Raw genomic sequence first — 12,142 nt, forward strand, 5'->3', positions numbered from 1 at the left:
TGCTATTTATTCTAGCAGTACTTACTGCAGAACTGGTGAGGAGTATTTGGATCAAAATAGCTATTGAAGCCAACTGCACTGTGTGAATCTTAGATTTTAGATCTACTTTTACAATTTGACTATAGGTGGAAAGTAAACATTAAAATAGATTCCCACAATTGTTCAACAACACTTGGTTAAAAATAAATAAATAAATAAAATCACTTCCCTCTCCCATAAACGATCTAAACTACATTTACTTCTGCTCCTTGCTGTACAGGTACCAGGGTTGGAGGCTTCTACCTGAGACTGTCCAGTGGTACCAAGGATAATCTGGAAGGCTTAATTTTAAAAGTCCACCTTTGCCAAATATTTTGGCAGTGTTCTCCAAATGCTGATAAATAGCTGAACAAGTACTTGTCTACATCATAAGTGTTTGGTGGCAGGGGGTTGTGATAGGGGCTGTCTCTCTAATTAAATCCATAATGGATTCACGTCCTTGACAGCAGACATATATTTTACCAGTTTAGTAAAAAGGGCATTAAGTGAGTATTTCAATATGGAGTTTTCAAGAAAAACAGAACACATTTTTCAACCTTAAAAGCACACGTGACTTGCGTACTTGCTACAGCCTCTAGAAAGAAGCTCCCAGAATAATTCCAGAAAGTATTACTGGATTCTTTCACTTTTAGGACGAGAAGGATCAGCAAGACCAGCACTTTCTGTAGCTGATGATCAGGCACAGTTTGCCATGATCAAGAAGAAAATGTATAAAAAGGAATATAAACATCCTATGTAAATGAGATTAGAGATTTGCCAGCATATCCATCAGTTAATTGCACTGATGGAATTTGTCTTGTTTCTCTGCAAAGTATTGATCAGAGAATATAAAAAATGCTTTAAATTTCACATCCTCAGCAGGTGTAAACTGAAGTAATTAACTGAAATTAATATAAATATGTCATTTATACCAGCTGAAGGATCTTTCTTGTGTGCAGGTCTGTTTTATTTCAGGATATACACTGTCAGCTGTGTAAAGGTAACTAAGGGGCTTTGGATTAATATAATCTTTCATCCTAATTGTGAAAGCCTTTATACCTAAACAAAAGCTTTTCAGCATTAACATTTAGCAAGAGAATCTATACAGATGAGGTAGTTATTCAGGATATGTTGTCAGAATCAGGATAAATTTGTGTTTTGATTCTTTCAACTTATACCATGGAATTCAGAAATTTGAGAATTTTCAAACAAACCAGGTAAGTGAAAGATGAGAACTCTGAAGTGCAGCAACTAATATAATACATAAATGGTGTTGTGTCAGTATTTTCTGAATATTGCTTATATAATGGAAGTAAAAAGCAATCACTTAATTCAAAAGGTCAATCAATTTACCTTGCATAACTGTGCCTTTTTTTCATAGTATGCAATCACAGGTTTTGCTGCTTGGTAATAGCTTTCGATTCCTTCCTTGATGGTTTCAGCACTGTCAAAGTGCTGACTGCTCTGACTTCTCATCAAAAGGCGACTGCTCATGGTTTCTGCAGAGCAGTCCAGACAAAACACAAGTTTTGGTTCTCCAATCTAGAAAAAAAAAAAAAAAAAAAAAAGACAATAAGTATGCAAACCAGTGGCCTGGCAAAGCCTATTTTGTTCTGATAACATTAAAAAGAAATGCTACTGAAATAATCATCAAGAAAAATATTAGTAAATTACTTATTTGTTTAGGCAGAAATTATGCTTACTAACAAACATCTCTTTTTGTAGCAGAATTTAGAAATCCTAGTCTTTAGGGTCAAGACTTGATTGAACTCTACAAATACAGAGAATATGAGATAAGATCTGAAAAATTCTGGCTGCTTCAACTGAAGCTCATCAATATATTCATCATTTGCAATTGTTTGATAAAAGCTTGATGCAAAAAGCACTGGACTTTTTGCCAGTATGCTTGGCACAGTTATTCTATCCTTTATTTTTTTTCAGTCTGTGAAAAGTATAATATAAAATTTAGGGAGTAGTAAACTATAGCTTAGAGCTTCAAGAGTAAACCCAAGAAAATGTCCAAATTCAAGTGTGCCCACTTGAACTGGAAATGAGTGGCAACACACAGGCTCAGGAATACCATCAAATGCTTGTCATTGGACTTACAGGAATATGTCCAGTGAATTATTTTGTGTTACACATTATGTCAATATTTGCAGTGTAACTCTGCATCATTACTACCCTTGGCATAAATGAAAGATTTGATAAATTACACTGCATTTGCAAATTGGTGAATCATTTCCAAATTCTGTGAGATGCCTACCACTTAGTGCTTTTTGGCTAGTGCCAAACTAGTCCTGAGGGAGGGTCTGCCCTTTCCTATAAACAACATAAACAAGGATTTATCTATTTTTATTCTCATGTTTTGGGAAAAATAGTAAGTAATTGTCTCTATCTGCATTTGACATTAGATACTTTGGTACTTTATGGGTGAAAAATAATTTGCAAGAAACAACAAAATATTCCTGATAATATTTTAGGAGAGATCCAAAAGCTCTAAAAAACAATCTCTATCATTCTTTCCCCAAGATGATATAAATATGCAAGTCTTTTGGAATGAATCTTGCAATACACTCTGTCATGTGCCCTGCTCAGATACAGCTCTATCTGACACAAAGTATTATCTGAGCAACAACTGTTGGTCTGAATCTGAAGTGATAAACTCCACTCTAGCAAGTAAAATAAAAGCGTTACAGGATCTGAGATAAATAATGTAATAGATTTTCCATGCAGTTATACATTGAAGCTTTCAATGATGCTCTCAGGCTTTTTCTCATTCCTTCTAGCAGGGATTTGCAGAACATCTTATAGAAAAGAGTGAGATAGTCTTGAGAAAAGATAATTGTTCTTCACACTAGTGACCATTAGATATTTATGTTTTGTTGTTGTTGTTTGTTTTGTTTTGTTTTGTTTTTTTCCATGGCTACAGCAAAGGAAATCTAAATGACCGATACATGGAAACTGATGTTGCTACCCTAGTTTGCATTCTTTATAGAATGAAATATTCTAAAGGTAAATATTTCATGTTAGGCCTTGTGGCTTTGACTGGGGATCGTTGCATTGTGTTGACCTTTCTACTACTTTAATGACATTCTAAGAGACAGCTGAATCTAAGGAATTATCCTGGACAGTTCAATGACAGGCTTTTTTCCAACCATTTTTTCCATACAGATGAGAGAGAACATTAATGTCATTAGCATTAGCAACAGTTGGATTTGAAAGGCAGTTTTAACATTGCAGAGACTTAAATCAAGTTAAAAACAGATGCGGGCTTAATCAATGATTTCAACAAATGCCCTTTTTGTCTAATTGAACTAAGATTGGGAGAAATTATTCTGTGGACTTCTGCTTCTCTAGAATTATGGCTAGTAAAAAGTTCAGTTATATCACAGAAAGGATTTGGGCAAAACGTGCTGGAGAATAAACTGTTTCTACATACCTAATTCTAGTTAGGGCTGTCAATCTTTTAAATATAAGCACTATTCCTAAAGTCTTCTAAATAGAACAGCTCTTTGTTAACAATTATGTTTTTTGTACACCGTGTAGATATGTAGTATTATTCACATGCACTTTGCCACCATTAATTTATATCCACCGCATTTCATTCCATTACTGCATAGGAAGAACTTCTGACCACCCTTTAGAAAGAACTGCAGAGCATTATCTCACTAATGAGTCATTTAAAAAAAAATTCACAGAATTTCTGAGCAGCCAAATTCACCCTGCAAAAGCTGGAGTGGAAGCATCAATTCAAAACAGGTATGACATAGCAATTCCAAAGTTATCCCTTGGGGTCCTTGTATTTTACTTCAAATGGCAAAGAAGGTTCAGGACTACAAGATCTTTTGCTGCGATTGTGTCTATGGGAACTGAAAGGGGCTCTGCTTTTGCACTGGATTAAGACCTGTTTGCCTGGCAATGCCACAGTCCAAGACACACTGATTTCCAAGAGTTATTTACAAGAGAAATCTCTAATGTCTTTTTAATGGTCTGTGGCAATTTAGTAAAGGAACTAATAGGCCAACATTTCTGCGAATGGCTTCTCTACCAACTCCTACTGCCCATTATTTTTTCTAGTTTCTGATGCTGTCTGTAAGTCTTGATAGGCTTTTGTGTTAATCAGCTAAATAAAGCAGCTGTTTTCAGAGAGAAAATAGATAATTCATTAAAGCTTTATTACCCTTCAAGCATGCATAGGACATTTGTGAAGTGTAATTTGATAGAACATGTAGTTAACTATTTCCCTTAAATCAACATTTCCTTTCTTACACGCCCTAGTAAATCCACTCATGGGTTTTATACGGAGTATTTTCTGCAGATTGAGAAATGGACAGCGGAGATTTCTAAGTAAGTCTTAGCACATACTGAGGAAATCAATAACTCTCAAAACTGCCACATAGTCACTTGCAAAACACTCTTTTTATGGTTATATCACCTGTTAGTCATGACAAAAATTTAATCTGTTTACTGATTCAAAGTGGCAGCAAGCTTTAGCAGAGCTGGCTTAATGGTAGGAGGTATTAATTGTGGTGACACAGACCTTCATGTACCTCCACCATGCAGTGCTTGATGATATTTTCATGAGAAGTGTAGCACCCATCCCATAGAATTAGAAAACTCATTCTAAAATGGTAATTTTCACTAAATGAGAATTGCTCCCAGTTTTTATAAAAAAATCTAGCTAAAATAAGGCTTTACTGTCTGCATAGGCAAGGGCAAAAGCTATAATAACTATATTAATGGGGTGCCAAAGTCTCAGTGATCAGCAGCAAAACTATTTTTTGGGCTGATGGATTGTCTCTTTACAAAAAAAAAACCTGTTGCAATCCACTGAAGATGGGCACCCTAGCAGCACTAGAAGTACAGTCCTATCTTAATAGGAGAAGTAACAGAATTACAACTACATGGTCACCTTGCTCTCAAACTCTTTTGCTTCATTCAGCTCCCGGGGATAACCATCAATCAGAAATCCTTTTGTGTCCCCTAAATTGGCAACCATGGCTTCCTTCAGTAGCTCAAGGACAATACCCTGCATTGGAAAGAAAGGAAGTTACTTGATTAATTAATAAGAAAGTCTGGTATCTTTATTTGTTATACCAACATTAGTTCTATGCCCTTGAGAACCACTCTGATCTGTTTTGCTAAAAGCATGTCCTGCAAATGCAGGTGTTTTTCTTTGGTACCTGCACATGCTACACAAATCTAGTGTTGCAACCCATCCAAGAGTTTCTAAAGTACCCTCTGGATAGCTGGAAATATTTCATAGTTTCAAAATTAATGTTAATATCTGTGAAACTTTGGGGGCAGTGCTGCTGCATTTTCTAATCTGATGGCATTTCGTTCTGTCATTGATATAATTATATTACATGTAATGAGATAAGACACCCCTTCTGATCAAACACACTGAAGAGCAAAGCAATCAAAATCAAGTCTCATGGTAGCTTTTATTTTCCCGTGAGCAGCACTTCCCAGTGAATTTCATTAGCAAGCACATACTACGATCTAACTGCACTTGCTGAAGACCCATCAAGAGGTCAGGCTGCAGACCTGCCATGTGAAAGTCAAGTTCAGCTGAGAACAACAAACTGTCTTCATAGTCTCCATTAAACTGCAGTCCAGCTACACTGGGATGTTAGCCAGCTCTGCAGGGAAACACTGCAGGTATTGTAAATTAGAGCAGCTGCCAGGAGGACCAGCTCTGAATTTGAAATGCAAAGCTATAAAATGGACATAAAGTTTCTGTTTCCTGTACTTATTCCTACATTCTGCAATGTATAGTACAGCATCTGTCTCACTGTATTTCTTGAGTAATCTATATTGTGTATGGGAGTCTGAAATGTAAACAACTACTGGCACAGAAAGGGAAGAGAAGTGCCACAGATCTGGCAATGAGGAAACTTCTCCCTCAAGTTGCAGATTCATTTTCCTTAAATCGGAATAACCTCTTATTTCCACCCTTTTAGACAATCTATATACTACCATTGCTCTTAACAATTAGGACCACAGATAAAACTGTAGCTTACTCCTGGCACAGGTTCACCACATTCCATGATGTCTTTGATCAATTTACTTCTCTCTGATAATGACGATAACTCATTTTGGAGAAGGTCACCAGTGGACAGGTGAGTAAATCCGTACTTCTTCACTAACTGTTCACATTGGCTGCCTTTGCCAGACCCAGGACCACCTTGGTAAGGGAAAAATGTCAATAATTAGAAAGGAAGAAATGCATTTTCTCAATTTATAGAAACTGAGAAAATGGAAGGAAATTGATATGACTGCCTACAATTTTATTATTAGTATTTTTTTTTTTTTTTAGTAAAGACACTCTATATAGTAGAACAAATCATATAATTCCTTTCCGATACACTACACCGCTGACTCCAAAACCATGTGTTGAAATCAAAGGAGTCACAACAATGTGAAATGTCTTGCAAAAGAGAACCTGTTCCTAAAACACAATTACCGTGTCAATGAAAAACATTAAACAGGGAGCAGGGGAGGGGATTTGATTCCATACACATTCAGGCTTGCAAGTTGCAAAAAATACTAGCAAATTAATCTTCCCTGCATCCCTGTGAAGGAAATATTTTGCCCTCAGCTGTGTGGAATGGAAATGTACAAGCAGAGATGGTGAAACCTGACTGTGTTATGTGGCATATATGTGGGAGCACAGCAGCTAAATCCTTTTGCCCTGTGGCAAATACAAGAGCACAACTTCACCGAGCTTGCTTCCTCTTCCCCTGAGCTGGAGAGCTTTCACAGGTGCTGGTACATCTGCCGATAACCAAAAGCCACATACAGAAGCAGCTAAATGATGGTGAAGGCTTGATCCTACTGCTCCCTGATACCATGGTATCAACTTGCTCTTTACACGTGCTGCAGGGAAACGTAGGGACCTAGTGCTCAGTGATGCATGGCACCCTGTCACCACTCGTTCACCCTGTATTCATATGGGAGCTGGAAAATCATGTTGAACCAGGGCTGAGATTCAAATGGCTGTAGGCATAAGGGCAGTCTCAACAGCTGGGGTGTAGCTGCTGAGGTGATTGTTCCACCAGTTGAAGGGAAGGCACCTGCAGCCCACCACAGCTGTGGGCTGAGTCTTGCCTCTCCCCGGGGGCCTGTGGGTGACAGAAAGGGCGGGAAGGGAAGGGCAGCGACTGGGGTGGGTGTTGCAGGTGTCCTCCTGTCAGCAGTGGCTCAGGGATACAGCTCAAGCCATCCTGCTTCCTCTCAGACTGCATCAGCAGTCCCCAAACACCCTACCTCTGGCAGGTATTTTTTATGGGGTCTGCTCAGAGATTGGGGGATGCTGCCTCGTGCTCTGGGTGCTGGCACTGCCCTGTTACACCTCCTCACAGGAAAGCGGCTTCTTCAGCTCTGAGCCCTGAGGGCTCACCCTGTGAGAGGCCAGGGGCCTCCTCAGCCACTCACTGAGCAGCAGCCACCCCACGCTGGCTGGTCAGATCACCAAAATGGTCAAAAGCTTCATCTTGGGGATCCTGCCCCTGTGGTGGTGACCTCCAGAGCTGTTGGAGGAGCTGAGGTGAGTGTTCCACAAGGTGCGGCCGTGGGAGAGCCTGAGGCGGCCATCTTGGTGCCCAGGGTGGGGGGGACGCCTAGAAAGTAAATTCATGTTGCGGATACTGGTATTTGGGGAGAAATTTCAAGGTGTGTGGCAGTCAGCAGCTTTTTTATGATTGTTGATGGATCTATTTGGAAGAACTACTTAAGTAGGAGGTAATTATACCCTTGCAGGTGGACACTGCTCAAAAATCAAAGGAAGAGGCAAGGCTGTATGCTTAAATTTAAAGATTAAAAAACATGCTCTATTAAAAACCTCCTTTTTTTTTTTAAAAAAAAAAAAAAAAAGCATATGGCTTGCATATTTATTAACTATTGAGACTCACAGATATACCAATATGGCTCTGTTATGTGGACTTAAGATGATAGAATAAGTGATGATAAGCAGTGTGCTTTTTGCTTTTGTTTATCTTTCTGTTAATGAAGATAGGAATAACACATTCACAGTGTAGTGAATGTAGCATCATCTCCTCCCACCTTGAAATTTCTTCTACCTTTTGCATTCAATTTAAGAAATAATTGCACCAAGTCTATAATTTTCAGAGAAAATACAGTACTGCAGCTGAGAATAAAATCTGGGTCATAAGGCAGTTGCAACAAAGGAGCGGTTTTGTCTAGTGTAACCTGCAGTCTTCTACTTCAGATTCACAAAGATAATCATCAACTGTGGTGTGAGGATCACAGTTGTGCTATGATTTTAGCTAGAGAGCCTTTTTCACAGTCATTTTCTTTCCAGTGTGGGTTACGTGCTGTTATTGTATTGCTTTAATAACAAGAAAACTATACTTCTGTAAAAGCAGCCATTGGTGGAAAATAATGAGTAAGTAAGAGTGGCTATGGAGGAACAGATATAGAGACATTATAGACAAACTACACGTAAATATCTGTAATGACAAACTATTTCTGGTCTGTTTCTTAGATGAGCAATTTTGGGTGTGCATGTGCTTGTTTACATATTCTGTCTTCTGGACTTGTACGTTAGCAGTGCAGTAATTTTATCTTACTTCTTTGGAATATACCCAGTAATAAAAATTACCTTCTACATCCTATGTAACTTTCTCTCCTGAATGTAGAGCCAAAATAGAAATTCCATGGCGTCCCTTCACATACTAAATAAAACTAGATCTCTTTTCAGAAATAACAATACAAGAACAATTCTAGGTTGTTTAGTTACTAGATAAATCCTCAGAAAAGCTAATGCATTTCTATAATACCTTTATCTCTTAGTATTTTAAAGAGAATGTTAGCAAAGTGAGACAATATGCAGGATATATGCCATAATGACCATTAGTGTTCTTCCAAAACATTAAAGTTGACTGTGTTTATTTTCACAGAAGAGTTCCAACAAAGCTGATATTAAAATGCTGAGCCTTTTAAAGAGGAGAAGATGTAATTAAATAACAGCTACGTGCTGAAAGTGGTAATTTTCATGGCCACTACTATTAATTTTGCATAACTTGATGTGTAGCCAAGTATCCTATTGCCTGATAAGTGTATGGGACCCACTTTACAGTCTTGTGTTTTTCTTATCAACAAATGGGCTTGCAACTCTTACTTTGCCTGATCTGAAAGGAGACGGAATGCCTCCAGGGAATTCAGCATTCCTGAGTGTACTCAGCATTTATGGCAGTATTAATTTATATACATGAAGTTTGAATATTAGTAATGTCTTAAATTCTGGCCTTCAGAGGGAGTTAATGTGATTGCAAAAGAGCTATCAAGATGGGAAAGGGCACTTTCTTCCTAATTAGTAATTCCTTTCTGCCTGGGGTACGTACTTTAAAGGAGTGCTACATATGTGGCTTTAACAGCAAACAAACTCCATGGTGAGGTATATCACAGTTTTTGCAATGCTACAAGTTGATATTTTATTGTTTTAGAGGGTCTTATTATTAAATTTATGCATCTTTCTTTAAAAAAAAAAAAAGAGAGAAAAATAACTTAATTGAGGGAAGCTTATAATAAAACAGCAGCTGCATATTAAACATAACAAAAGCTATTACAAAGATATCTTCAGATAGGAAGCCTTCACCACAAGGCTTGTTATGCTGTTTTTCAAACATAAAGAACTGGAGGCTGTGAGAAAGGTGGTGGTTTCCACAATAGCTTGATTGTTGGGAGGAGAAAAACATGCCCCCACTTTCATTGCGAAGGTGTATGATTCTTTGTGAACACTGTCACTTTTTGGTATGCTGTCATCTTTTATTCTGCCTACATATATTTGGGGGAAAAGCTTGTGTTAACCAGTGACAAACTGATTCAAAGTAACTTGCTATTCATTTGATTGTGTTCTTTTCTAACTTGTGCATATGATGTTGAAGTATAGAAAATGCCCAGAGAAATTATGAATGTGTTGTGACCTATAGGAAAATGTAGATTAAGTGTGTGGAGTTTGAACTTGAATATGTCCATGCATGCTTGTTTACAAGGAACAGTTGTTTTGGGCATGTTCCTGATCAGCAGATAAGCAATGGGGAGCTAACTGCCAAAGCTGACCCAGCTCCTTCTTGTGAAGATCAGAGGCTGTCAGGGTCAGGCCAGTGTGGTTACACCTTAATGAGATAATGAAGATGTAGGAGGGCTTCTACCACCTCTCCATTTTTCTAATCAGGCTCACAGCTGTGTAAAGAGGTTGCAGCCAGGAGCTGTGTGGCTGCACTCTGCAGGCTCCTACCATAGCTGACTGTGCAGCTCCCTGCTCAGCAGCAAGGTCAGGGAAAAGCAGAGCATCTGTGAGCTGCAGCAGGAGGGGGCACGAGGCCCTCCTCGAGACAAAGTCCTAACTGCAATGGTCCAAACAGATGCATGTTATTACTGGGTTTTGCACTCAGCATGTATTTTGTTAATAGCAAAACTGCACACCACTTTTTGTTGGCCTTTGCATACAGAATCTGAGTACTCGCAGTTCTTCAATGTTAGCATGTTTGTCAGTTATGTTATTATTTCTGAGTGTAGTACATATTGCTTTAAAGTTCATTCATTACCTGTGTGGTGTCAAGAGTTGGACTTGATGATCCTTAAGGGTCCCTTCCAACTCAGGATATTCTATGATTCTATGATTAACTGAACTAATAAAAATGCACAGATTTAGAGATCAGGCGTATTCCATTGCTCAGTGAGATGTATCTTGGAATCTTTTGTGTGTCAACTTGTGATTTCTGGTGCAAAAAGTGAGCAAATATCTAGAACCAGGGTACTAGACAGAGCATAAAAATTACATGTAGTTTGGCATATTGATTTTTCTGTAAGCAAACTGGGATTAAAAGGTCTGTGTGCTCTCTTAGCACAGATTTCTATTCCATTATGTTGATTCAGTTGCCTGTTAAATTGTATAAAAAGATATTGGGATAAATAACTTACTGATAGCCCTGCCGACTTAGGCGATCACCTTTCCTGCTTTATTGACTGCAGAAATGCTTCATGGAGAGTCATTCAAGGGCAGGAAAAGAGTGCTCTCAGTGGGTGGGGAGAAATGACAACTGCCTGAGCAGCACTTCTGAATATTTAACCACAGCCTGCACTAGATCGTAAAAAGATCTTCCAACAAACTTACACCTGCTCTACCTCAGGCCCTAGTCACCCTCAAACTATGAAAGACTGCAAATCTATGCATGTGATTCAAATGTACTGGTCTGGCCTAGAGCACAGCAGCACAAACGGATGAATTAATGATGCTAAGGGAGCTGGGACTGCCATGGGGAGCAAGCAGGGAGAGGAACAAGCAACGTGAGCAGTCTGTGAACTGGCTTTGCTGGCAGAAGTATTAGTAAAGGGAAAACCATCATACCGACAGACTGGAGTGTCTCTTTTTTAAACCTGCTAAATCTTGTGAGTTTATCATACAGCAGTGACAGACATATATTGCACGCTATGAACATCAACATAAAATGCCAGCAGCAGAATTTACAAGAATATCACCATTTATTTTAAAATATTTCAATTTATATACCTTGCTTTTGTAGTGGGTATTAGCCTTGTGTCATGGATATCCAGTGTCATGGGAAAGTGCTTGTAGGTGAAATCTAGCTGTACAGTGGAGCCTCAGAAGTCAAAATTGAAAACAAAGTAATCCTAGGCAAACTATCTTTATATTCAGGCCATGATTTTTGGAGGCCTTGATCAATTTGGCAATTCTACTAAGGCTACTTGAATTATTTATACAAATACAAAAAGCTTAGCTTAAGAACATAACATCTGAAGGCTCCTCAGTAGCATCTAGACTAAAGTCCTGAACAAAAGATTAAGTGAAACCATGTAGGTATGCTGCTGCTACTTAAAAATAAATAAAATATTTTCTTCTGAAAGAGGATTTTAATGAAAAAACAACCTGGACTGCATGTCGTGGGGGCATCACTGAGGTTTTATCCCTGCTAAAGAAAAAACGTTGGAGTTCTTTACATGGAAAGTCAGAGAAAACAGCTTTCATCAGTTTTCACAGTTAGCATGTGGACTGATTTGGATTTTAATTATTAGTACTACTCATCCTATGCCTATCTGATTGTAGAAGGAGCTGTATTGCAAGTACTGAAGAATAACT

The 12,142-nt window shown here is 38.4% G+C and overlaps 1 protein-coding gene across 1 annotated transcript in view; it reads right to left on the bottom strand.

Annotated features, from left to right (window-relative positions):
- AK5 (adenylate kinase 5) overlaps window positions 1-12,142 on the bottom strand; it is a 93,543-nt gene that overhangs the window by 9,035 nt on the left and 72,366 nt on the right. Inside the window, exons 11-13 of the mRNA XM_082765772.1 lie at window positions 6,042-6,205; window positions 4,931-5,047; window positions 1,372-1,560 (exon numbers count right to left, since the gene is read on the bottom strand). Of these exons, the coding sequence (XP_082621898.1) occupies window positions 1,372-1,560; window positions 4,931-5,047; window positions 6,042-6,205 (470 nt within the window). The remainder of the gene's footprint in view (window positions 1-1,371; window positions 1,561-4,930; window positions 5,048-6,041; window positions 6,206-12,142) is intronic.

This window comes from Aythya marila, assembly GCF_965140915.1.
Source record: "Aythya marila genome assembly, chromosome: 8".
NCBI classification, from domain to species: Eukaryota; Metazoa; Chordata; class Aves; order Anseriformes; family Anatidae; genus Aythya; species Aythya marila.